General features: G+C 43.4%; 1 protein-coding gene across 5 annotated transcripts in view; it reads left to right on the top strand.

The window, feature by feature from the left end:
- specc1la (sperm antigen with calponin homology and coiled-coil domains 1-like a) overlaps positions 1-27,965 on the top strand; it is a 294,908-nt gene that overhangs the window by 244,027 nt on the left and 22,916 nt on the right. For all 5 annotated transcript variants that reach the window (XM_043716192.1, XM_043716191.1, XM_043716194.1 and 2 more), the window contains one exon: positions 18,633-18,749. In XM_043716192.1, coding sequence (XP_043572127.1) covers positions 18,633-18,749 — 117 coding nt within the window. The remainder of the gene's footprint in view (positions 1-18,632; positions 18,750-27,965) is intronic.

Here is a 27,965-nt window from a genome sequence, read left to right on the forward strand (position 1 = left end):
TAAAGCCAACAAGTAAACTTAACAGTCTGTGAGTAATATCAAATTTCAAAAACAGTGTGAGAAGACCCTTTTCAGGGTGTTGTTGTAGATTAAGCATGGACCTGAAATAAAAGGGACAATAAAAGGGAGTAGAATGTGAATGGTGCTAGGAAAGCCTTAACATAATGTGCACAACAGGAAGCAGGAGGCCTGGGTCAGCCAATCCTTTTCTATGTGCCCCATTTTACTCTCCTTAATAGTCAATGTAGTAGATTGCAAAGAAGACTTTATGGATAGGCCATTGATGCCTTTCCTGCTGCAAGCACTTTGATTCTCTCTCTCTGCCATCTTCCCTATCAATATAATCAGAGCAATGACAGCTGTTTCCTGTTTAAATCATATCCACCTCACTTCTGTCCCAACTCCTCCCATCCCCCCACCTCCCCACCTCCACAGGCCCTACTCAGGTTATCCCTGCCATTAATCGGGCCACTCATTTAAAATTGTATTATGTCATGTGTTAATGCAGCATAGGGTCAGAACACAGAAATACTTCCAACATTGTGATTTGAACTCCACATCTGCAGTTCTGCCAACCATGCCTGAAAATGGCAGGCATTGATGACAATGCAGCAACAAGATAGAGTGAGTCAAGCAATGGTTCCAAGGATGTTCAATCTTGGATTAATTACAAGATGATTAGGGGTTTAGATAGGGTCGACAGTAAGAATCTTTTTCCACGTATGGAGTCAGCTATTACAAGGGGGCATAGCTTTAAATTAAGGGGGGGTTGGTATAGGACAGATGTTAGGGGTAGGTTCTTTACTCAGCGAGTCGTGAGTTCATGGAATGCCCTGCCAGTAGCAATGGTGGACTCTCCCTCTTTATGGGCATTTAAGCGGACATTGGATAAGCATATGGAGGATAGTGGGCTAGTGTAGGTTAGGGGGCTTGGATCGGCGCAACATCGAGGGCCGAAGGGCCTGTACTGCGCTGTATTCTTCTATGTTCTATTAATTGTGGGATTTTGAGGTCAGGTATCCAAAATGGAGCAGAGAATCAGGGTGGCACAGGTGTAGAGTTTCTGGTTTGGCCTTCAGTTATCATTTAAGAAATTGTGAAATACCTAAAAGAAGATTAGTCCAACAGCAGAGTTAGAGGCATGAAATCAGGGGCATGGTTGTGAAGTGATAAAACTAAATACCAGTAGCATACTTATGAAAGCTGGGTCCATTCATCCATCCTGAGGAGTTCCAGTATACAGGAGGTTGAGAGTAGTGAGGTTAGAAATAAGGTTTCAAGGTCGCAAGAGGGCACTGGCAAGCAAGAAGTTGGTTTGAAGTGTGTCTACTTCAACGCCAGGAGTATCCGGAATAAGATGGGTGAACTTCCAGCATGGGTTGGTACCTGGATTTCAATGTTGTTGTCATTTCGGAAACATGGGTAGAGCAGGGACAGGAATGGTTGTTGCAGGGTTTTGATGTTTCAGTAAGAACAGAGAAGATGGTAAAAGAGGGTGGTGTGGCATTGTGAATCAAGGACAGTATTATGACAGCAGAAAGAATGTTTGAGGACTCATCTACTGAGGTAGTATGGACTGAGGTTAGAAAAATTAAAGGAGAGGTCACCCTGTTGGGAGTTTTCTACAGACCTCTGAATACTTCCAGAGATGTAGAGGAAAGGAAAGCAAAGATGATTCTAGATAGGAGCGAGAGTGACAGGATAGTTGTAACTTTCCAAATATTGACTGGGAATAATATAGTTCAAGTACTTTAGATGGGCATTTGTCTAATGTGTGCAGGAGGGTTTTCTGACACAGTATGTAGACAGGCCAACAAGGGGCGAGGCCACATTGGATTCGGTACTGGGTAATGAACCCGGCCAGGTGTTATGTTTACTTTAGCGTTGGAAAGGGATAGGTACGTACCGCAGGGCAAGAGTTAAAGCTGGGAGAAAGACAATTGTGATGCAATTAGGCAAGATTTAGGATGCATAACATGAGGAAGGAAACTGCAGGGCATGGGTATAATTGAAATGTGGAGCTTATTCAAGGAACAGCTGTGCGTGTCCTTGATAAGTATGTACCTGTCAGGCAGGGAGGAAGTGGTCGAGCGAAGGAGCCATGGTTTACTAAAGAAGTTGAAGCTCTTGGCAAGAGTAAGAAGGTGGCTTATGTTGGGATGAGACATGAAGGCTCAGTTAGGGTGCTTGAGCGTTCCAAGTTAGCCAGGAAAGACCTAAAGAGAGAGCTAAGAAGAGCCAGGAGAGGACATGAGAAGTTGTTGGCGAATAGGACCAAGGAAAACCCTAAAGCTTTCTATAGGTATGTCAGGAATAAAAGAATGACTAGAGTAAGATTAGGGCCAATCAAGGATAGCAATGGGAAGTTGTGCGTGGAGTCAGAGGAGATAGGAGAAGTGCTAAATGAATATTTTCCATCAGTTTTCACACCACAAAAAGACAATGTTGTCGAGGATACTGAGATACAGTCTACGAGACTAGATGGGATTGGGAGTCACAGGGTGGAGGTGTTAGCAATTCTGGGAAGTGTGAAAACAGATAGATCCCAAAGCTCGGATGGGATTTATCCTAGGATTTGCTGGGATGCCAGGGAGGAGGTTGCAGAGTTTTTGGCTTTGATCTTTATGTCATCATTATCTACAGGAATAGTGCCAGAAGACTGGAGGATAGTAAGTTTTACCTTGTTCAAGAAGGGGAGTAAAGACGACCCTGGTAATTATAGACCAGTGAGCCTTACTTCAGTTGTGGGTAAAGTGTTGGAAAAGGTTATAAGAGATAGGATTTATAATCATCTCAAAAGGAATGAGTTGATTAGAGATAGTCAACACAATTGTATGAAGGGTAGGTGGTGCCTCACAAACCTTATTGAGTTTCTTTGAGAAGGTGACCAAACAAATGGATGAGGGTAAAGCTGTTGGTATGGTGTATATAGATTTCAGTAAAGCGTTTGATAAGGTTCCCCACGGTAGGCTATTGCACAAAATACGGAGGCATGGGATTGAGGTGATTTAGCGGTTTGGATAGGAAATTGCCTAGCTGAAAGATGGGAAATGCTCATCCTGGAGTTCAGTTGCTCGTGGTGTACCACAAGGATCTGTTTTGGGTCCACTGCTATTCGTCATTTTTATAAAAGACCTGGATGAGGGCATAAAAGGATGGGCCAGTAAATTTGCATATGGCACTAAGGTCAGTGGAGTTGTGGATGGTGCCGAAGGATATTGTAGGTTACAGAAGGCCAGAGATAATCTGCAGGCTGGGCTGAGAGGTGAAAAATGGAACTTAATGCGGAAAAGTGTGCGGTGATTCACTTTGAAAGGAGTAACAGGAATGCAGATACTCGGCTAATGATAAGATTCTTGGCAGTTTAGGTGAGCAGAGAGATCTTGGTGCCCATATGCATAGACCCCTGAAAGTTGCCACCCAGGTTGATAGGGTTGTTAAGAAGGCACATGGTGTGTTAGCTTTTATTGGTCAAGGGATTGTGTTTCGGAGCCAAAAGGTCATGCTGTAGCTGTACAAAACTCTGGTGCGGCCGCACTTTGGGTATTGCGTACAGTTCTGGTCACCGCATTATAGGAAGCATGTGGAAGCTTTGGAAAGTGTTCAGGGTAGATTTACTAGGATGTTGCCTGGTATGGAGGGAAAGTCTTATGAGGAGAAGCTGAGGGACTTGAGGCTGTTTTTGTTAGAGAGATGAAGGTAGAGAGGTGACTTAATTGAGACATAAGATAATCAGAGGGTTAGATAGGGTGGACATCAAGAGCCTTTTTCTTCAGATGGTGATGGCTAGCAAAAGGAGGCATAGCTTCAAATTGAGGGGTGATAGAGATAGGATATCAGAGGTAGTTACTTTATTCGGCGTACTAGGGGCATGGAGTGGCCTGCCTGCAACAGTAGTAGACTCGCCGACTTTAAGGATATTTAAATGGTTATTGGATAGACATATGGATGGAAATGGAATAGTGTAGGTTAGGTGGGCTTCAGATTGGTTTCACAGATCGGTGCAACATCGAGGGCTGAAGGGACTGTACTGCGTTGTAATTTTCCATGTTCTATGATGTTTGTCTCCCAGTGGCAACTTACAGTTGTGGATCACAAGGTAAGATTAGTCACTGGAAATGGAACTGTTCTGACTCTTTGTTGAACTGTGTGTGTGTGAAATGTTGCGGAGTTTGTGGTTGATGAGAAGTTGAGATCATGCAGTTGATGACGAGTGTTAGAGTAGACTCAGTCTTTTAGCTCACAGCAGAGTTTTGTTTAGGATTATTTCTACTAATTGAAAATGAATTGTTCTGACTTGTTGGTGAATGTCACATATAGCTTAGAGGGAGCAAGAAGTAGTCTGTTTTGCTTGGACATGGTTAGCTTTTGGCAGACAGTGAAGACCACTGTCTCCTGTGCAACAGTCTCCTATAACAACATGGCCTTGAATGCTTATGCAAATGATCTAGGTTGTGATTTGGAAGGAGATTTAATTTCACAGAATATCCTTGTGTATTGAATTAAGTGATTGACAGCACATGAGCAATGAGCTACAGCTCAACGCATCAACTCACAATGAGCTTACTTTGAAGATAACTTCAGCAGCAGCCTAGTTTCCTGACTTGAACTGACAACCTTCCATTATTATTTAAGCTTTGAAGCAGCTGAGACTATATTAAGACTAAATTCCTACACACAGTGAAAATGCTGTGACAAAGGTTTTCCATTTCAAAAACCCCTCCTTTGAATTCTGAGCAGTTCCCAGTCAGCTGTTTATAGTACGTGTGATGTCTGAGTGTCACAACACGTATGATGATGTCATCTCTCGGTAGAGTAATTCTCAAAAGGTTACAAAAGAGAGTTTTTGTGCAACATTAAATGAACCTGCTTATGAAAAGAGTTTGACATTTACTACTGCAATGCCTGTTTGCTTATTTTTTAATGATATGGGGACATCTGTCAAAGCGACAATGGGCTGTTTCTCGGAGCCAAAATCCTTTCAGGAGCATTAAAAGTATCCAGCTGGTAGCAGGGTGATGCAAGATCCTTGGCAATGAGATGCAACCATAATCAATTGTGGGCGGGCAGTGTTTAGTCAAGAACCACTTCTGCAGCACTATGCAATTCTGAACCTGGCAATTGAATGGCACAGATTTTGCAGTCATTGGCAAAGGAAAAGCAGTTGCCATTCTTTACATCCACAGGTGGGCCTTCTGCGAAAATTCAGAAAAGGTGCTTTCCTTCATCTATCTATTGAAGTAGGTTGGAAGAAGTACCTGGGGAGAGTAGGAGGAAAGAGAATCATAAATATGGGGCCGGGGTTTTGATGGAAGATTGTACCTAAATGGCATTAGTAAGCTGGATCTGGCAGAAAAATAATTGCCTTCAGGATCTGCCAGTCTTTCCTTCACTTTAGCTGCCAGGTTCACATGACTGCACAATGTTCAGCACCATTTGTAACTCCTCAACTACCGGAACAGTCAGTGTCTATGTATAGCAAAATTAAAAATCACACAACACGAGGTTATAGTCCAGCAGGTTTATTTGGAAGATCTAGCTTTCAGAGCGCTGCTTCTTCATCGGGTGGTTGTGGAGTATAGACTGTAGGATGCAGAATTTATAGCAAAAGTTTACAGTGTGATATAACAAACTATATATTGAAAAAGACGTGGCTTGTTTGTTAAGTCTTTCATCATCCAAATCATATGTACAGCAAGTCCTTGATCACATCCAAGTTTGGGCTGTTAAGTAGTAAATAACATTAGTGCCACAGAAATACCAAGCAAAATTTATCCCAATAAGAGAGAATCAGCATTTGATATAATTGCCATCACTGCAACCCCAGCATAAACAACCTCAATCTCACTATGGAAACTTTACTGGAATAGCCATTCAAATACTGTGACTGCAGGAGCAGGTCAGAGGCTGGAGATTCTGTGGCGAATTACTCAGCTTCTGACTCTCCCAAGCTTGTCCACCAAGTCATAAGGCATACAATTTTATGGAATCACAGAATTGTCACAGTGCAGAAGGCGGCCATTCTGGCAATCATGTATGCATCTGACTCTCCAACTGAGCATTATGACGTAGTACTAAACAGCTGTGTTTTCCCTGTTGCCCTGCAAATTGTTTCTTTTTAAATAATCATTTTATAAATAATCATACCAAAATTTAACCATGACTGAAAAAGCAATTTTCCAATTCTCATTTTAAAACTGAGCCCTCGCATTCTTGATTCATTTTATAAGTGGGACAACTTTTCCCACATCTGTTCTATCCAACCTGTCCAAATCTTGAACATTTTGATCAGATTTTCTCTTGATCTTCTCTCTCAACTTCTCTGGATGGGGTAGAATTTGTAAGAAGCATCCAGGAGAGTTTTCTAGAGCAGTATGTCAATAGTCTGACAAGGGAAGGGGCCATATTGGAGCTGGTACTAGGGAACGAGCCAGGCCAGGTGGTAGAAATTGCGGTGGGAGATTTCTTTGGGAACAGTGACCACAATTCTGTAAGTTTTAGAATATCGTAGATAAAGAAGAGAGTGGTCCTAAGAGAAGAGTACTAAACTGGGCCAAGGCCAATTATATCAAAATTCGGTAGGAGCTCGGAAATGTGGATTGGGCACAGCTATTTGAAGGGAAGTCCACATTTGAGATGTGGGAGGCTTTCAACGATAGGTTAAAGATAGTGCAGGATCGGCATGTCCCATTGAAGGCAAAGGATAGCAAGGGCAAGATTCGTGAACTGTGGATGACAGGAGAAATTGTACGACTAGCCAAGAGGAAAAGGGAAGCATACATAAGGACTAGGCAGCTAAGAACAGAACGGGCCCTGGAAGAATATCAGAAGAGTAGGACAAGTCTAAAACGAGGAATCAAGCGGCTAAAAGGGGTCATGAAATAGCTTTAGCTAGCAGAATTAAGGAGAATCCCAAAGCATTTTATTCTTATATACGATGCAAACCGGTAACTAGAGAAAGCACTGGTCCACCGAAGTATAACGAAGGAAGGCTGTGTGTCAAACCTGAGAGAATGGGTGAGATTCTGAATGATTACTTTGCATCAGTGTTCACTGAGGAGAGGAAGATGATGAATGAGATTAGAGATAGAAGTTTGATTAGTCTTGATCATGTTGGCATAAATAGGAAGATGTGTTGGGTAGGCTAGAGGTTATTAAGGTGGACAAATCCCCAGGACCAGATGGGATCTATCCAGGTTGCTGAGGGAGGCGAGAACGGAAATAGGTGGGGCCCTGACAGATATCTTTGCGGCATCCTTAAATACAGGTGAGGTGCCGGAGGACTGGAGGGTGGCTCATATTGTCCCCCTGTACAAGAAGGGTAGTAGGGATATTCTGGGTAACTACAGACCAGTGAGCCTGACGTCAGTGGTGGGAAAGTTGCTGGAGAAGGTACTGAGAGATAAAATCTATTTATATTTAGAAAAGAATGGGCTTATCAGTGATGGGCAACATGGTTTTGTGTGGGGGAAATCGTGCCTCACCAACTTAATAGAGTTCTTCGAGGAAGTGACCAAGTTGATAGAAGAAGGAAAGGCTGTAGATGTCATATACATGGACTTTAGTAAAGCGTTTGATAAGGTTCCCCATGGTAGGCTGATGGAGAAAGTGAAGTCACATGGTGTGCAGGGTGTTCCAGCTAGGTGGATAAAGAACTGGTTGAGCAACAGGAGACAGAGAGTAGTAGTTGAAGGGAGTTTCTTGAAATGGAGAAAGGTGACCAGTGGTGTTCCACAGGGGTCAGTGCTGGGGCCACTGTTGTTTGTAATATACATAAATGATCTGGAAGAGGGCACTGTTGGTATGATCAGCAAGTTTGCAGATGACACACCGATTGGTGGAGTAGCAGAAAGCATAAGGGACTGTCAGAGAATACAGGGGGGTATAGATAGACTGGAGAGTTGGGTGGAAAAGTGGCAGATGGTCTTCAATCCAGAAAAATGTGAGGTGATGCAAGACTAATTCTAGAGTTAATGATACAATGAACGGAAGGGCCTTGGGAAAAGTTGATGGGCAGAGAGATCTGGGAGTGCAGGTCCATTGTACCTTGAAGGTTGCTGCACAGGTGGATAGAGTGGTCAAGAGGCATATAGTATGCTTGCCTTCATTGGAAGGGGTATTGAGTATTAGAGCTGGCAAGTCATGTTAAAATTGTACAAGACATGCATTTAGAGTACTGTGTACAGTTCTGGTTGGCACATTACCAAAGGAATGTGGACACTTTGCAGAGGGTGCAGAGAAGGTTTACGAGGATGTTGTCTGTTATGGAAGGTGCTAGCTCTGAAGGAAGGTTGAGTAGGTTAGATTTATTTTCATTAGAAAAAAGGAGATTGAGGGAGGACCTGATTGAGGTTTACAAAATCATGAAGGGTATTGACGGGGTGGATAGAGACAAGCTTTTTCCCAGGGTGAAGGATTCAATAACGAGAGGTCGCGCTTTCAAGGTGAGAGGTGGAAAGTTTAAGGGGGATACACATGGTAAGTACTTCACACAGAGGGTGCTGGGCGTTTGGAATGCGTTGCCCGCAGAGATGGTAGAGGCAGGCATGGTAGATTCATTTAAGATGTGTCTGGACAGATGCATGAGTAGGTGGGGAGCAGAGGGAATCAAATGCTTAGGCATTGACCAACAGGTTTAGACAGTACAGTTGGATCGGCTCAGGCTTAAAGGGCCGAAGGGCCGGTTCCTGGGCTGTAAATCTTCTTCGTCTTCGTCTTCTTTTTCTTCCCTTCTTCATAACTGAAGTTTTTCATCACCAGAATCATTCCCATAAAGTTCTTCTGCAAACTCTCCCTGCATTGTGGTGCCCAGGCTGTACACAATTCCAACTCTGTAAAACTAGTGTCTCATACAGGTTCAACATAACATCCCTGATCTTGTATTCTTGTATGCCACTAATAGTAAAGTCTAGGATACTGTGTGTTTTATTAACTGTGCTGTCTCCCTGTCCTGCCATCAATAATGACCTGTGCACATTTATACCCAGGTCTTCCTGCTCCTTTGCACCCTTCAGAACAATGTCCTTTATTTTGTACTGTCTCCTTGTTCTTTCTAACAAAACACATTCTCGGGAGCTCCGATGCATAGTCTGCAAAGTGAAAGGATATGATAGCACTGCAGGACATCTGTTTTCATAATGATGCCCAATATGGGACAGGAAGAGACAAAGTATATCAGTTTGAAAAGCAGCAAATAAGGACAAAGTGGACACATCAGTTTAAATAGCAGCAGTAATGGCTTTTTACTGGAATGTGTCTAGTATTCAGAATAAAATAAATTAGTTAATGACATAAGTATAGATTAGTGGGTATGTTTTTATTGTCATTTTGGCGCCATGGTTACAAAGAGATCGAAGCTGGGAACTAAATGTTCAGGAGTATGTGACTTTTTGATGGGACAGGCAAGAAAGAGTGCGGTGGCTTTGTTAGTATCAGATGGAATTGGTACATTAGCAAGAAATGATCTTGGATCGGATGATGTAGCATTTATATGGGTGGAGGTAAGAAATAGCAAGGGGAAGGAGAAGACACTGGTGGGAGTTGACCCCCTAGCAGTAGCTGTTCCATAAGACAGAGAATAAATCAGGAGAGAATGAGGGGGTATAAAAATGAGAGGTACATTAATCATGGGTAATTTTAATCTTTCTTTAGGTTTGAAAATCAAGTTGACAAAATCAACCACCTGGAAAAATTTGAGATAGTTTCCTGAAATAATAGCCCATAAGAGAGGAGAAGATCCTGGTTTTAATTTTAGGTAACAAGCTGGAAGGATGTGAATGCATGGAGAGTTTGCAGAAGAGCTTTGAGAATGGTTCTAGAGATGAAAAATTTCAGTCACAAAGGAAGATTGAAGAAGTTGGCACTATTCTCTTTGGAAAGAAGAAAATCAAGCAGAAATCTGGGTAGACTAGATAGGGCAAAAGTTTTCCCATTTTAAATTGATCACGAATGAGAGGGTAGAGACTGAAAGTGATTTGCAAGTGAAGTAAATGTGATTGAAATATCAGCAGGAGAACATTTTGCAGACTGCACTTATAACTCCGTTAGATCCGAGATTGTTATGGAAAGGACAAAGATGAGCTTGAAATCAAAACTCTCAATTGGGGGAAGGTTGATTTTAACGAGATCAGATATGTTTTCGCCAGAATGGACTGGGAGCAGAAACTTTCAAGTAAATCTATCTCAGAATAATGGGATGCATTCAAGGAGGAAATATGGAGAGTGATGGGCCAACATGCTGAGTGGCAGGAAGCAGAGATGATGGTTCAGGGGCACTTTTCTGGCACAAAGTTGTTTTTAGTGAGGTCCAGCAGAGGTCAGTGCTTGGGGCACTGAGGATCTGCATTCAAGGAGGAAATATGGAGAGTGATGGGCCAACATGCTGAGTGGCAAGAAGCAGAGATGATGGTTCGGGGCACCTTTCTGGCACAAAGTTGTTTTTAGTGAGGTCCAGCAGAAGTCAGTGCTTGGGGCACTGAGGATCAGAGGGGCCTAGGTGTGTATGTCGACAAGTCCCTAAGATATCAGGGCAGGTCAATAAAGTGGTTAAGAAGGCATATAGTGTACTTGCCTCATTAACTGAGACTTGGAGTTTTAAAACATGGAGGTTATACTGGAATTGTTTGAAACATTGGTTAGACTACCACTAGAGTATTCTGTGCAGTTCTGGAATCACATTATAGGAGGTATATGATAGCACTGCTGAGGGTGCAGAGATTTACCAGAATATTGCCTGGGCTGAAACGTTTTCATTTTCAGGAGAGATTAGTCAGGCTGGGATTGTTTTTCCTTAGAGCAGAGGAGATTGAGGGAGGATATGATTGAGTATTTAAAATAATGAGGAGCATAGATAGACTAGACAGGAAGGAACTTTTCCCTTTGAGGGGATCACTAACTGGGGGCATAGATTGAGGGAAGGGGCAGGAAGATTTGAGGAAATACTTTTTCACCCAGAAAGTGGTGGGAATCTGGAACTCGCTGTCTGTAAGGGTGGTAAAGGCAGAAACCCTCATTAAATATTTTAGAATATTTAAATATGCACTTGCAATGCCAAGGCATTCAAAGCTATGAGGGCTAGAAATTGGGATTAGAATAGTTACATGGTTGCATCCATAACTCTCAAAAACACTGGATGGGTGGGCTTTTTTTCTGTGCTACAGATCTCTAACTAATACGTTGTGGATTTACCAAAATAGAAAATGCTGGAAAGTCTCAGCAGGTCTGGCAGCATCTGTAAGGAGAGAAGAGAGCTGACGTTTCAAGCTTTGACAAAGGGTCAGTCAGACTCGAAATGTCATCTCTTTTCTCTCCTTACAGATACTGCCAGACCTGCTGAGATTTTCCAGCATTTGCTCTTTTGGTTTCAGATTCCAGCATCTGCAGTAATTTGCTTTTATCCGTTGTGGATTTAATTAGCTTCAGGCTTTCTTGGATCTGGACATGTGTAATGAGGCAGGTTTACAATAAGAGATCCCTTGGTAATAGTGACCATAATGTAGTAGAATTTAGCATTTAGTTTGTGAATGGGAAACGTGGATCAGAACAACTGTGCTAAATTTAATTAAGGATAATTACACAGGAATAAAGATAGAATTAGGTGGAATAGACTGGGAAAAGCAAATACTGAACAATGGCAGATGTTTTTAAACAAAAAAAGTAGTTTGTAACTCAGAGCAAAGATATATCCCAGTGAGTAAAAAGTATACAGAACTTTGGTTAGGTCACAGTATATGTGCAGTTCTCGTCACCACACTATAGGCAGAATTTGATTACACTGAAGGGGATGGTGAGGGATTTCACCAGGATGTTGCCTGGGTTGGAACATTTCAGCTATGAAGAGAGGCAGGATAAGCTTGGGTTTTTTTTTCCTTTGCAGCAGAAATAGTGAGAGGGAACCTGATTGAGGTATATTAGACTATGGAGCTGTGAACAAGGTGGGTAGAAAGCAATCAAGAGTGTGGTGCTGGAAAAGCACAGCAGTTCAGGCAATATCAGAGGAGCAGGAGAATCGACGTTTTGGGCAAAAGCCCTTCACCAGGAATGAGGCTGGGAGCCTCAAGGGTGGAGAAATAAATGGGAGGGGGGTGAGCTGGCGGAAGGTAGTTGAGTGTGCAATAGGTGGATGGAGGTGGGAGTAAAGGTGATAGGTCGGAGGGGAGGGTGGAGCGGATGGATGCGAAGGAAGATGGACAAATTGGATGGGTCATGAGGACGGTGCTGAGCTGGAAGGTTGGAACTGGAGTAAGATGGGGGTAAGGGAAATGAGGAAACTGGTGAAGCCCACATTGATGTCCTGAGGTTGGACAGTCCTGAGGCGGAAGATGAGGCATCCTTCCTCCAGGCGTCAGGTGGTAAGCGAGTGGCAGTGGAGGAGGCCCAGTACCTGCATGAGCTCAGCAGAGTGGGAGGGGGAGTTGAAGTGTTCGGCCATGGGCGGTGGGGTTGGTTGGTGCAGGTGTCCCAGAGATGTCCTCTGAAGCACTCTGCAAGGAGGCATCCTGTCTTCCCAATGTGGAGGAGACTGTATCGGGAGCAACGCATACAGTAAATGACGTGTGGAAGTGCAGGTGAAACTTTGACAGATGTGGAAGGCTCCTTTGGGTCCTTGTACGGTGGTAGGGTGGGGGAGGTGTGGGCGCAGGTTTTGCAATTCCTACTGTGGAGGGGAAAGGTCCTGGGAGGGGAGGAGCCACGCCCCCCAACAACCCACCATCCCCTCCCGACACCTTCCCCTGCCACTGCAGGAATTGCAAAACCTACGCCCACACCATCTCTCCCTGCCCCCACCCCACCTCCGTCCAAGGCCCCACAGGAGCCTTCCACCCCACATCCATCAAATTTTCACCTGCACATCCACACGTCATTTACTGTATGCGTTGCGCCCGATGCAGTCTCCTCGACATTGAGGAGACAAAATGCCTACTCACAGAGCGCTTTAGAGAACATCTCTGGGACACCTGCACCAACCAACTCCACCGCCCCGTGGCAAACACTTCAACTTCCCCTCCCACTCTGCTGAGGTCATGCAGGTCCTGAGCCGCCTCCACCGCCACTCCCTTACCACCTAATGCCTGGAGGAAGAACACCTCATCTTTACCCTCAGGAATCTCCAACCCCATGACATCAATGTGGATTTCACCAGTTCCTCATTTCCCCCCACCCCACCTTACCCCAGTTCCAACCTTCCAGCTCAGCACCGTCCTCATGATCTGTCCAATCTGTCCATATTTCTTCCCACCTATCTGTCCTCCCCTCCTACCTGTCACCTTTACCCCCAGCTCCATCCACCTATTGTACTCTCAGCTACCTTCACCCCGCCTCCCCCCACCCCCCACCAGGGACACCACCTTCCATTTATCTCTCCACCTCCAAGGCTTCCAGCCTCATTCCTAATGAAGGGCTTTTGTCCGAAACGTTGACTCTCCTGCTCCTCGGATGCTGCCTGACCTGCTGTGCTTTACCAGCACCACGCTCTTGACTCTAATGTCCAGCATCTGCAGTACTCACTTTCACCTGGATAGAAAGCATCGAAGGTTTGGGAACAAGGGGACATAATTTTAAAGTAAAGGGTAGGAGATTGAAAGGGGATTTTGAGGAAAAACATTTTCCCCCAGAGAGTGGTAGGTCTGGAATACGCTGCCTGGGAAGATAGTTAAGGCGGGTAACGTCACAACCTTTTAAATAGTACTTGGATAAACAGTTGAAGTGCCATAACATTGTGTTAAGGGACAAGTATAGGTCGTAGTTTATTTTTGACCATACAGACTTGATGGGCTGAAGGGTTTTCTCTGTACAGTATGAATCTATGATTGCAGCACAGTTTACATCACTACAAATTGTGGGGTTGGAGATGAGGTACATGGTCAAATCTCCAGGAATACATCCAGATTGGCAATCCTACTATTGAGGCTGTTATATAATCTCAGTGTATCTCTCAGAGAGATACTTTTGAGTGGGGTTACAATTGATATTAGACAAAAAGGTAGGATCGTCACATTTGAGGTTTTGTTAAGATTCTGGCATTAGACTTGCTGCACTATAAAACAAATTAAATTTGAGTGGCTTGTACTTCAGTCATTTAGATCAGCCTTGGTTCATGAGGTAGTTTGTGCTCATCTTCCATGATGGCAATACATGATGTAAATTGTAGATAAAATGATTCCTCATAGAAGGAAGGGATGATTAGAAGGTCTGTGTGTTTGTAACAGTAATTTACTGTCAGAGCTGAAAATAAATATGATCTATAAGTTAACAATTGTAGGCTGTTTATTCTTTCTGTCAAATGTACAAGTTTGACTTTCATCAGATATGCTTGCACATACACGAGGCAAAGAATGTCATTGATAGCACGTATAAACAGGTGGTCACACCACGAACTTAGACTCCACAAGCAGGAAGGGAGTGGGTGACCACTGCTCTCAGTGGGCAGTGCAGGAATCTCGTGTGGCTATTCCCCTGCAAAACAGATATACCGTCTTGAATGTTGTGAAGGGAATGGCCTCTTATGAAAGCAGCAGCAGCCAAATTCATATCACCATGGTTGGTTCTGCTGCAGAAGGTGGGAGAAATAGGCATAACAATGCTATAGTTGTAGGGAATTCAATCATACAGGGAACAGATAGGCTCAAACAAATTCAGGATGGTTTGTTATTTCCTTGGTGCTAGGGTCTTGGATGTCTCTGAGCGGTTGCAGGGCATTCTGGAGAGGGAAGCTGAACAGCTAGTGGCTGTGGTACACATTGGTACGAGCGAGATACGTAAAAAAAAAGTTGAGGTCCTAAAAGCAGAATATAGTGAACTAGGAAGAAAGTTGAAATGTAGGACCTCAACAGTAGTTATTTCAGGATTACTACCAGTGTCACAAGCTAGTCAGAGTAAAAACAGCAGGATATATAGGATGAACATGTGGTTGAAAAGACGGTGTGAGGGGACGGGTTTCAGATTCATGGGACCAGTTCTGGGGCAGGTGGGATGTGTACAGATTGGACAGGTTACATCTGGGCAGGAGTGGGACTGATATCCTTGGTGGGAGTTACTTGGTAGAGTAGTTGGGGACGGTTTAAACTAGTGTGGCATGGAGGTGGGAACCAGAGCAGTAGGGCAGTAGATGCTGAAATTGAGAGAGAGAGAGAGAGAGAAGCTAAGGCAAACATGACTAGGAACAAGAGCAGGCAGGGAAATGCTGCTGAAAAGAGCAGAGGAGGTGGTCTGAAATGCATGTGTTTCAATGCGAGAAGTATAATAAGCGAGGTAAATGAAGTTAGAGCTCTGGTTAGTACTTAGATCTATGACATCATTATGATTACAAAGAGTTGGCTGAAAGAGGGACAGGACTGGCAGCTGAATGTCCCAGAATGTAGATGCTTCAGGTGTGATAGAAAGGGATGCAAAAGGGGTGGGGAGGTTGTATTACTGATAAAGGAGTATCTCTCAGCTGTACCGAGGGAGGCTACATCAGAAAACTCGTGCAGTGAAGCAATAAAGATAGAACTCCAGAATAGGAAAGGTGAAATCACAATATTGGGTTATACTCCAGGCCTCCCAACAGCCAATGGGAGATAGTGAAGAGAGAATGCAGATAGATTTTGGAAAGATGTGGAAAAAAAAGCAGGGCTGTTGTGGGGGGTAATTTTAACTTCCCCTTTATTGACTGGTGCTCACTTCATGCTAGGGGCTTGGATAGAGCAGAATTTATAAGGACCATTCAGGAGGGTTTATTGACACTATGTAAATAGTCCAACCAGGGAAGGTGTTATACTAGAGTTGGTTTTGGGAAATGAGCCTGGCCAGGTGAATGAAGTTTCAGTGGGGGAGCATTTCGGGAGTAGTGACCATAATACCGTGAGTTTTAAGATACTTAGGATGGGGATAACAGCAGTCCTCGGGTGAAGGCAAACCACAAGAATATTAGGCAGGAACTGGAGCATCGGACATGTGGAAGTATTTCAAACAGCAATTCTGCGAGAATGAAGGATAAGTATGGCAAGTTACATGAGCCATTGATGACCAGGGATGTATGACCCTGGTCAAAAAGAAAAAGGAAGCATTCTAGGAGGATGAGAACCAACAAAACCCTTGAAGCATATGAGGAAAGTAAGGAAAGAACTTAAACAAGGAATTGGAAGGGTTAAAAGGGGTCATTAAAAGTCATTTGCAAACAGGATTAAGAACCCTAAGGCTTTTTATGCATATATAAGAAGAAAGATGGTAGCCAGGGAAAGAGTTGACTCACTCAAGGACAAAGGAAGGAATCTATGTGTGGAGCCAAAAGAAATGGGTGAGGACCTAAATGAAGACTTCGTGTTGGTATTCACCGAAGAGAAGGAATTGGTACAGGATGATCTCAGGGAAGGTGGTGTTGAATTTCTCGGCCAAGTTGCTGTTAAAAAGGAAGATATGTTGTGTGTCTTAAAAGGTTTTAAGGTAGATAAGACCCCAGGTCCTGATGGAATCTATCACAGAATATTGAGAGACAAGAGAACAAATTGCTGGCACATTGACCGGCATCTTTGTATCCTGTTTGGCCACAGGTGAGGTCCCAGAGAATAGCCAATGTTGTTCCATTGTTTAAGAAGGGTAGCAGGGATAGTCCAGGAAATGACAAATCTGTGAGTCTCATGTCTGTGGTAAGGAAATTATTGGAAAAAATTCTCCAGGGGAAGATCTATTTGCATTTAGAAGCAAATGGACTGACTGGCGGTAGACAGCATAATTTTGTGCAGGGGAGATTTTGCCTCATTAACTTGATTGAGTTCTTTGAGGATGTGACAAAGATGATTGACGGAAAAGTGGTTGATGTTGGCTACGTAGACTTCAGTAAAGCCTTTGACAAGGTTCCCCATGGCAAACTGTTACAAAAGATGAAGAAGTCACATAGTATCAGGAGTGAACAGGCAAAATCGATACAGAACTGGCTTAGTCATAGGACCTAGAGGGTAGCAGTGGAAGGATGCTTTTTGGAATGGAAGGTTGTAACTAGTGGTATTCCACAGGGATCAGTGCTCGGACATCTGCTGTTTGTGGCATCCGAGGAGCAGGGCAATTGACCTTTTTGGAGCCTGATGAAGGGCTCATGCCTGAAACGGTTGATTTTCCTGCTCCTTGGATGCCACAAACAGCAGATGTCCGAGCACTGATCCCTGTGGAATACCACCTGCTTTGTTTTTCCAGCAACACACTCTTGAGTCTCATCTCCAGCATCTGAAGTACTCACTTTCGCCTCTGCTGTTTGTGGTCTACATAAATTATTTAGAGGAAAACTTGGTTGGTCTACTTAGTAAGTTCATGGATAATACAAAGATTGGGGGCGTTGTGGATAGTGAGGAGGATTGCCAGATGATATGGCAGGATATAGATCAGTTGGAGGCATGGGCAGAAATATGGCAGATGGAGTTTAATCTGGACAAATGTGAGGTGATGCACTTTGGAAGGTCCAGTGCAGGTGGTAATTATACAGTGAATGGCAGAACCCTTAGGAGTATTGATATGCAGAGGGATTTGGGTGTGCAGCTCCACAGATCACTGAAGGTGGCAGCAAAGGTAATAAGTCCTATGGCATATTTGCCTTCATTGAGGCAGGTTATGCTGCAGTTTTATAGAACTTTAGTTAGGCCACAGTCAGAATATTGCATACAAGAGGGATTTGGGTGTGCAGATCCACAGATCACTGAAGGTGGCAGCAAAGGTAGTAAGTCCTATGGCATATTTGCCTTCATTGAGGCAGGTTATGCTGCAGTTTTATAGAACTTTAGTTAGGCCACAGTCAGAATATTGCATACAGTGCTGGTCACCACGCTACCAGAAGGAAGTGGGTGCTTCGGAGAGTGTACAGAAAAGATTTACCAGGATTAGGGTGTAGCTTTGCTCGCAGAGCTGTAGGTTTAATATCCAGACGTTTCATTACCTGGCTAGGTAACATCATCAGTGGCGACCTCCAAGTGAATGGCTAGCTGGTGTTTGTGTATCCTGGTGGCTAACTTTCTTCCTGTTTGTCCTATGTTTACCAGGATGTTATCTGGTATGGAGGATTTTAGCTGTAAAGAAAGGTTGGATAGACTGGGTTTGTTTTCACTGGAGCACAGGAGTTTAAGGGCAACCTAATAGTACTCTATAAGGTTATGAAAGGCATGCATAGAGTGGAAAGTATGAGGCTTTTCCCTAGGGTGAAGGGATCAATTACCAGGGGATACAGAGATGTGCAAGGCAAATTTTTCACACAAAGGGTGGTGAATGCCAGGAACACGCTGCCAAAGGAAGTGGTGGAAGCAGACACAATAGCAACATTCAAGAAGCACCTGGACAAATACAAGAATAGGGTACAAATTCTCGAAGTGAAGACAGTTTTAGTTTGTAAGGGCAAAATGTATCGGCACAGGCCTTGGAGGGCTGAAGGGCTTGTTTCCTGTGCTGTATTGTTCTTTGTATACATTTGCTGAGACAATGGAAGGATGGGTTCAGTTATGTAACTGCCCCAGAAATGAAATATGGCATCATGTTCGATTAGAGTTCAAGTGTGATCCGCCCAGAAATTTTGTGAAAAATTCAAAAGGTATGGGCAAGATTTTTATATTTTATCATTAATACAGTATAATCAAAAATCTCTGTTTTTGTCTTCACCCCCTCTCCCACCACAGAATATTGACATCACAAATTTCAGCAGTAGTTGGAACGATGGTCTTGCATTCTGTGCTGTGCTTCATACATATCTTCCAGCACACATCCCATACCAGGAACTGAACAGTCAAGATAAGGTAAAATTGCCGTCTATTGATTGCTTCAAGTAATGTGAAGATTAAAAGGTTTTCTTAATTTCTGTGTGCAATGAATGCCCTCTATAGTTTTCAAAATGCATGTTTTAAGCTTATTTATTTCAGCAGTATTTTGGCACATTCCTCTCTTGACTCAAAACCTGGTATTTTTACACAATCCTGATAGCTACCCTGGCCAAGTTACCTTGAAGTGAATGTCACAGAGTTGACACAACTTGTCCCATGCACCAAGTGGTTGGCTATTTCAAGAATCACTGTTTTATGAATCAGGTTTGCTTGTGAACTTAACGTATTAATGCCCCTCAGCAACTTGCTGTGCCCAGCTCCAACATGATGCTGCATGCCCCCCCCCCCCCCATTCAATATCATCAGCAAATTTGGATATGCAGCTGGCTCTTCATCCAAGTCATTTAATAAGATTGAAAAGATGAGGCATCAGTATAAAATATTCAGGAATGTGACCTGTTAGAATTCTGTCAGTTGGGAGAGGTCCAAAATGAGAGGCCTGTAATACCAGATTGTCATCAACAAACCATGAGGAGCTCAGGTGACTGTTTTTGAAAAATCATTCAGGGATGTGTAATATCATTTATTGCCCATCACTAATTGTCCTTGAGAAGGTTTGGTGAGCTGCTTCCTTGAACTGCTGCAGTCCATTTGGTATAGGTAGACCACAAAGCCATTAAGGAGAGTTTCTAGAATTTTCCCTCAGAAACAATGGAGGAAGGGCACTTTCCAAGTCAGGATGGTGTACAGCTTTAGAGGGGATGGTGGTCTTCCCATATCTCTGCTGCTCTTGTCCTTCCAGATGGCTTTGGTACTGGGTTTAGAAGGTGTTGCCTAAGCAGCCTTGGTGAATTTCTGCCATGTATCTTTTTGATAGTCCACACTGCTGCTACTGAGTGTCAGTGGTGGCGTAAGTTTCTGGATGTGGAACTAATTAAGTGGGCCGCTTTTTCCTTGGTGGTGTAAAGCTTCTTGAGTATTGTTAAAACTGCACTCGTTCTATATTTCATCACACTCCTGACTTATGTAGTGTCGGTGTTGGTTAAGGTCTGGGGAGTCATGAGATGAGTTACTCACTACAGGTTCCTAATCTCTAACTTGCTCTTGTAGCCACAGTATTTATATGGCTAGTCCAGTTCAGTTTCCTGTTAATGGTAAACCTGGGATAATAGTACAGGATTCAGCAGTGTTAATGCCATTGAATGTCATGGGGCACTGATTAGATTCTGTCTTGTTAGAGATAGTCATTGCCTAGCAGTTGTGTCACACAAATGTTAATTCCCACTTGTCAGCTTAAGCCTAGATATTGTCCCAGTCTTACTGCATATGAACAAGGACTACTTCAGTATCTCAGGAGTCTTGAATCATGCTCAGCAATGCATAATCATCAACGATGCAGTGATGGATGAAGGGTTATTGATGAAGCAGGTGAAGATGGTTAGGCCTAGGACATTGCCCTGAGGAACTGGCTCCATTTGGTGCAGTGCTAATGTCCCTATCTCAGAGACAGGAGGCTCACGTTCAAGTTCTATCTGTTCTAGAGGTGTGTAACAGCATCCCTGAACAGTTTGATTAGAAAATATCTGCCCTGAGGAACTGGGGCTCTTATAGTGCAATGATACTGTCCCTGCCTCTGGAGTACAAGACTTCAGTACAATTGCTTAAATGTTGTCAGAGCCCATGGCTTTTACAGTATCCTATGCCTTCAGCCAGTTCTTGAAGTGAAGTGAAAATACTGACATCTGTGATGTTGAAGACTTGTGGAGGAAACTGATGGATCATCCACTCGGTATTTCTAGTGAGATTGTTGTGAGTGCTTCAGCTTGTCTTTTGCACTGTTGTGCTGGGCTCCCCTATCATTGAGGTTGGAGATATTTGTGGAGCTGCCACCTCCAGTGAATTGTTTAATTCCATTCACAACTGGATCTGGATTTGGATGTGGTAGAACTACAAAGCTTAGATCTGATCCGTTGATTGTGGAATTGCTTAGCTGTACCTATCACTTACTGCTTATGCTGTTTGACACACAAGTAGACCTGTTTCGTAGGTTCAGATTGACATCTCATTTTTAGGTGTTCCTGGTGCTGCTTCTCATATGCCCTACTGCACTCTTCATTGACCCAGGGTTGATCGCTTGGCTTTGCTATTAATGACTAAATAGCGAATTTGCTGTGCCATGAGGTTGTAGGTTGTGTTGCAGTACAATTTTGCGACGTGATGGCCCTCAATGACTCGTGGACACTCAGTTCTGAGTTGCTCGATCTATTTGAAGTTTATCCCATTTAGTGTGAAGATAGTACCACACAACAGTTGGAAGGGACTGTGTGTTGTGGTCACTCCGACAGGTGTATCTGAAGTAGGTATCTGAGAGAGGACGTCCAGTATGTTTTTCCTCCTCCTTGATTCTCTTACCACCTGCCACAGATCCAGTCCAGGAGCAACATTCTTTCGGACTGGCTTTGTCAGTAGTTCTGCTGCGAAGCCATTCTTAATGTTGAATGTTGAAATCCTCCACAAAATCCATCCTGCGCACCTTTGCTACTCTCCATGCTTCCTTCAAGTTTTCTTTGACTTGGGAAAGTGATCCACAGTGAATGTTGAGGACTGTCAGGGCAATTCTCTCCCAACTGTATAAAATCATGCCCCATTTCTGCTGAGTCTGCCCAACAATGAGATAAGACATACCTAGGGATGGTTTTGGTGTTGCCTGGGACATGACCTGTGAAGTATATTTCTGAGAGTAAGACCATTTCAAGCTACTGCTTGACTAGTCTGTGATAAATTCTGCAAATTTTAGCACTAGCCCCCAGATGTTGATAAGAAAGATTTGCAAGGTCTACAGGGCGGCTGAGTTTGATATTGCTGTTTCTGATGCCAAAGTCAATGTCAGATTGTCATCCAATTTTATTTCATTTTTGAGACTTTTTAAGTGAGTTTATACAATTGAGTAACTTGCTTGGCTATTTTAAAAGGCAGTTAAGAACCATCCGCATTTCTGTACATCCGAAGTCACAGGTAAGTCAGACTAAGTAAGGGCATTCGTGTACCAGATGTTTTTTTTGATAACTGACCATGGTTTCCTGGTAATCATTAAGACGTTTTTTTGAATTAGAATTTGAATCCCTACAGTCTAGAAACAGGCCCTTCGGCCCAACAAGTCCACATCGACCCTCCGAAGAGTAACCCACCCAGACCCATTCCCCTACACTATATTTACCCCTGACTAATGCACCTGGCCTACACATCCCTGAACATTATGGGCAATTTAGCATGGCCAATTCACCTAACCTGCACATCTTTGGATTATGGGAGGAAACGCATGCAGACACAGGGAGAATATGCAAACTCCACACAGACAGTCACCCTAGACGGGAATTGAACCTGGGTCCCTGGCGCTGTGAGGCAGCAGTGCTAACCAATGAGCCACCGTATCAGCCCAATTCGAGATTTTTTATTAAATTCAAATGTTAGTATCAGTCATGGTGGGATTTGAACACGGCTACCCAGAGTATTACCTGCATCTCTGAATTACTGTTCTAGGGACAATCTTCTTAGACTTCTAGTCCAGTGACATTACCACTGCACCATAGTCCTGCCAAATATCGAAGGGAGTTGGGCAATTGGTATTGTCATTGGCAGCCTCCCAGCTGTGAGTGTTGGGGAGGGGGAATCATGATATCTCATAAAATCCAGTCCCTTATCTACATCATCGGTGAGCTACTTAGAAAGTTTAGGCAGATTATTTAGACATGATTTACCCTTTAGAAATTGAGACAGGATCCCTGTGATCTCATTGAATGGTGGAATAACCTTAAGGAACTTTGTGATCTACTACTATTTTTCCAATGATCCGGTCATATTTATCCAAATGCTCAGACACCGTTTCCCTATTGTCTCAGTTCAGTACTTTGTGTTCTTCCCCTTGTCCTTGAGCAATGGAGTGACATTGGAGACATTGTAATGAATAAAGAGATTTTCAGAAGATCATAACTAAAACATCCTCATTTATGTCTATTACTAATTTAGCATTAAAATAATTAACTCCTGGCAATTTGCCTATTTTGTAGTTTATTTAGTGTTCCTCGTAACTCTGGTTTCTTTACCCTTTACCTCTTCTTTCATGATCAATTCATTATTAAGTCTTTATTTCCTTATTTTCAATCAAATGTCACTTAAATTTATTTTTGAGACCTAAACCTCTTGCCCATCCTCCTGATCCTAAAATGTTTGGATGTCCATGATGTCTCTTGCTAAATTTTCTCCTTCCATTTTGAAACTACTGTTGCTTCCATTGAATCAGTTTGCTGTTTTTTACGTTTCTCCCGGTCCATGGGATCTCTAGTGTTCATTTCACTAGCCCATTAAACAGTTATAAATTGGGTAGCCTCTTCAAAAAAAATTACTAAAGGCAAGAGAAAGTGAATAAGGAAGTCACAGTGGATGCAACAACAAAATGGTGGTGTTGATTGTGATAAGCTAGTGGATTGGTTTTGTTGATGAAAAGAAGTAAGTGCCAATGTCTGCAGATTGGTATGTAAACTGTGAATTTGTACGGTTGATTGAGCCCTCTTTCAGTTTTTCGATTGCTACAGCTATTACCTAAAATGCAGATACAATGATTAAAAGTAGGTACGAGCAAAAGATGTTTATAATGATGACAATAAGAACAGTCTGTTATCATTGCAGACATTGTCTATTGCTGTTTTATCGCCTGCTTGAAGATTTCTTTTTCTGAGATGAAAGGGTTGAAAACATGAGATCAGAACTTGGTAGCTTTGGCTTCTTCTGCAGTCAAATGGTTGAGGTTGATTCCTCGGGTGGACTAAGAAGGGCAGGGCCTGGGAGGGAGTAAAGGTTTCTTTACCTCTTGTCTCATGATCTTACACACCTCTATAAGGTCCCCCCTCAGCCTATTACGCTGTAAGGAAAAGAGCTTGTCCAACCCCTTCCCTATAACTCAGACCATTGAGTCCAGGCAGCATTCTTGTAAATTTCCTCTGCACTCATTCCAGTTTAATAACATCCTTCCTATAACAAACTTGATAACTGAATTTGGTGATGCCGGTGTTGGACTGGGGTGTACAAAGTTACAAATCACACAACACCAGGTTATAGTCCAACAGATTTAATTGGAAACACTAGCTTTTGGAGCGCTGCTCCTTCATTGAAACAGCTAACTGATAAAGGAGCAGCGCTCTGAAAGCTAGTGCTTCCAATTACACTCGTTGGACTATAACTTTTGTTGTGTGATTTGTAACTTTGAAAACTGAACACAATATTCCAAGAGCAGCCTCACCAACGTCCCATATAACTACAATATAACATCCCAACTTCTATACTCCGTGTCCTGACTGATGAAGGCCAGTGCGCCAGAAGCCGCCTTTACTACCCTGTCTACCTGTGACTCCACTTTATCCCTCAGCTGCACTACACTTAAGGCCCTACCATTCATCATGAAACTCCTACTTTGATTTGAGTTTCCAAAATGCAAGACCTCACATTTATCTATATTAAACTCCATTTGCCATTTCTTGGCCCACTTCCCCAGCTGATCAAGGTCCTGCTGCAATTTCTGATAACCTTCCTCACTCTCCACAATACTGCCTATTTTAGTGCCATCACCAAACTTTCTAAATATACCTTGTACATTCTCATCTAAATTATTGATCTAGATAACAAACAGCAATGGGCCCAGCACCAATCCTGAGGCACTCCACTAGTCAGAGGCCTCCAGTCCAACCAGCATCCTTCCACTATTACCCTCTGCTTTGTACCATTAAGCCAATTTTGAATCCAATTTGCAGCTCGCCCTACTATCTAACCATCAAGAGCAGCCTACCATGTGAAACCTTATCAAAGACCTTACTGAAATCCATATAGACTACACCTACTACCTGCTCTTGTCAATCTTCCTGATCACTTCATCAAAGAACAAATTTATGAGGCATGATCTCCCACTCACAAAGCCATGCTGACGACTCCTAATCAAACCCTGTCTTTCTAAATGCTTGTATATCTTATGCCTCCGAATCTTCTCAAGTAACTAATCTACCATCGATGTTAGACTTACTGGTCTATAGTTCCCAGACTTTCCTTAGCAGCCCTTCTTGAATAATGGTACATCATTCAATACCCTCCAGTCTTCCAGGACCTCACCTGGGGCTAATGATGATGCAAAAATATCTGCCAGGGCCACTGCAATTTCTTCTCTAGCCTCTTGCAGTGTTCTTGGATATATGTGGTCAGGACCAGGAGATTTATCCATCTTCACACATTCTAATACATCCAGAATGTCCTCTAATGTGATATGGAATGCCCTCAAGATACCACCACTAACTTTAGCAAGTTCCCAAGTCTTTATGTCTTTCTCCATGGCAAATATAGAGGAGAAATATTCATTGAGGACCTTGCCCATCTCCTATCCACTCTGGCTCTGAGGGGTCCTATTCTCTCCCTAGTTATTCTTTTTCCTTTAATATACTTAAAGTATCTCTTTGGATTCACCCTAATCTTCTCAGCCAAGGCTACCTCGTGCCCCCTGTTCACCCTCCTGATTTCCTCCTTCAGTAAACTCCTGTATCCTCTTTATACCTCCAGGGATTCCCTTGATCCCAGCTGCCTGTGCCTGAGCCATGCCTCCTTTTTTCTGGTCAAAGTCTCAATATCTCTTGTTATGCAGGGTTCCCTATTCCTGCCAACATTGCCCTTCACCCCCACAGGAACATATAGACCTTGAATTCAAACTATCTCACTTTTAAAGGCCTTCTACTTGCCAGAGGTCCCTTTGCCTACAAACAAACTACTCCTGTCAACCCCTGCAAGGTCCTGTCTAAAACTATGGTCACTGATCCCAAAGTGCTCCCCTACTGTCATCTCCGTCACCTGTCCTGCTCTATTTCCCAAGAGAAAGTCAGGCTTTGCCCCTTCCCAAGTAGAACCCACTTTGTACTGCTTGAGGAAACTTTTCTGAATGCACTTAACAAATTTCACCCCATCTAAGCCCTTAACACTCTGGCAGTCCTGGTATATGTTAGGAAAGTTATAATCCCCTACTAAGACAACTCTATTGCTCCTGCAAGTCTCCCCAGTCTTCCTGCATATTTGTTTCTCTAATTCCCGTTGACTAAGTGGGGGCCTATAGTACAACCCCAATAACGTCACCATCCCCTTATTTCTTAGCTCCACCCACAAGGCCTCACTGGATGATCCTTAAGTTATTTCATCTTGACTACTGCTGTGATACACGCCTTAATCAAAAATGCAACACCGCCTCCCCTCTTCCCACCATCTCTGTCCCGCCTAAAGTACTTGTACCCTGGCACATTAAGTTACCAGTCCAGTCCCTCCCTTAGCCATGTTTCTGTAATGGCTATAATATCCCGGTCCCACGTATCTGTCCAAGTTCATCGGTCTTACCTGTCAGCCCTCTTGCATTGAAATAAATGCAGTTTAATCCACCAGGCGTTCCTTGCTCCCTGTCGTGTTCCAGACTGACCTATCTCTTCAACTTACTATTTCTGATTACTCTAGATCCTTCGAGGCTCGCACTTGCCTCCCTGCTATTGAGAATCCCATTCCCTTGTCAATCTAGTTTAAACACTCCCTTATAGGACTAGCAAACCTGGCTGCCAAGATATTGGTCTCCCTCCAGTTCAAGTGCAACCCATCCTTCTGCCCCAGAAAATATTCTAATGATCTAAAAATCTGAATCCCTACCCCCTGTTCACCCTCCTGATTCTTTTGCCATGCAAGCATCTGCCGTATTCCCCTGTTCTTACCCTTACGAGCATGTTTCATTGGAAGTAACCTGGAGATTATCACCAATGAGCTCCTGGTTTTTAACTTTTTTCCTAACTCTACAATCACTCTGCAGCACCTCATCCCTATTTCTACCTATGTCATTTATCCCAATGTGCACAATGACTTCGGGCTGCTCACCGTCCCCCTTAAGAACATTCTGCAGCCGCTCTGAGACATCCTGGACCCTGGCACCTCATAGAATCAGAGAGATATACAGCACGGAAACAGACCCTTCGGTCCAACTCGCCCATGCCGACCAGATATTCTAACCTAATCTAGTCCCATTAACCAGCATTTGGCCCATAACGGTCTAAACCCATCCTATTCTTATAGCCAGCCAGATGCCTTTTAAAGTCTGAAATTGTATCAACCTCCACCACTTCCTCTGGCAGCTCATTCCATTCGCGCACCAACCTCTGCCCCTTGTGTCCCTTTTATATCTTTTCCCTCTCACCCTAAACCTGTGCCCTCTCGTTCCGGACTCCCTCACCCCAGGGAAAAGGCTTTGTCTCTTTACTCTATCCATGGTCATGATGTTATAAACCTCTATAAGGTTACCCCTCAGCCTCTGATGCTCCAGGGATAACAGCCCCAGCCTCTCCCTATAGCTCAAATCCTCCAAACCTTCACAACATCCTTCCAATAGGAAGGAGACCAGAATTGTGCACAATATTCCAAAAGCGGCCCTGTACAGCCGCAACATGACATTCCAACTCTGATACTCACTGCTCTGACCAATAAAGGAAAGCATACCAAATGCCGCCTTCATTATCCTATCTACCTATGACTCTACTTTCAAGGAGTTATGAACTTGCACTCCAAGGTCTCTTTGTTCAGCAACACTCCCTAGGATCTTACCATTAAGTGTACAAATCCTGCTCTGACTTGCTTTTCCAAAATGCAGCACCTCACACTTATCGAAATTAAACTCTATCTGCCACTCTTCAGCCCAGTGGCCCATCTGATAAAGATCCTGTTATAATCTAATATAACCTTCTTCGCTGTCCACTACATCTCCAGTTTTGGTGTCATCTGCAAACTTACTAACTATACCTCCTATGTTCACACCCAATCCATTTGTATAAAAAAGCAGTGGACCCAGCACCGATCTTTGTGGTACACCACTGGTAACAGGCCTCCAGTCTGAAAAGTAACCCTCCACCACCACCCTCTGTCTTCTATCTTTGAGCCAGTTCTGTATCCAAATGTCGAGTTATAGAACATAGAACATAGAAGAATACAGCGCAGTACAGGCCCTTGGGCCCTCGATGTTGCGCCGATCCAAGCCCACCTAAACTACACTAACCCACTATCCTCCATATACCTATCCAATTGCCTCTTAAATGTTGCAATTGTACCAGCCTCCACCATTTCCTCTGGCAGCTCATTCCA

The sequence above is a fragment of the Chiloscyllium plagiosum genome, chromosome 25 (assembly GCF_004010195.1).
Source record: "Chiloscyllium plagiosum isolate BGI_BamShark_2017 chromosome 25, ASM401019v2, whole genome shotgun sequence".
Taxonomy (NCBI): domain Eukaryota; kingdom Metazoa; phylum Chordata; class Chondrichthyes; order Orectolobiformes; family Hemiscylliidae; genus Chiloscyllium; species Chiloscyllium plagiosum.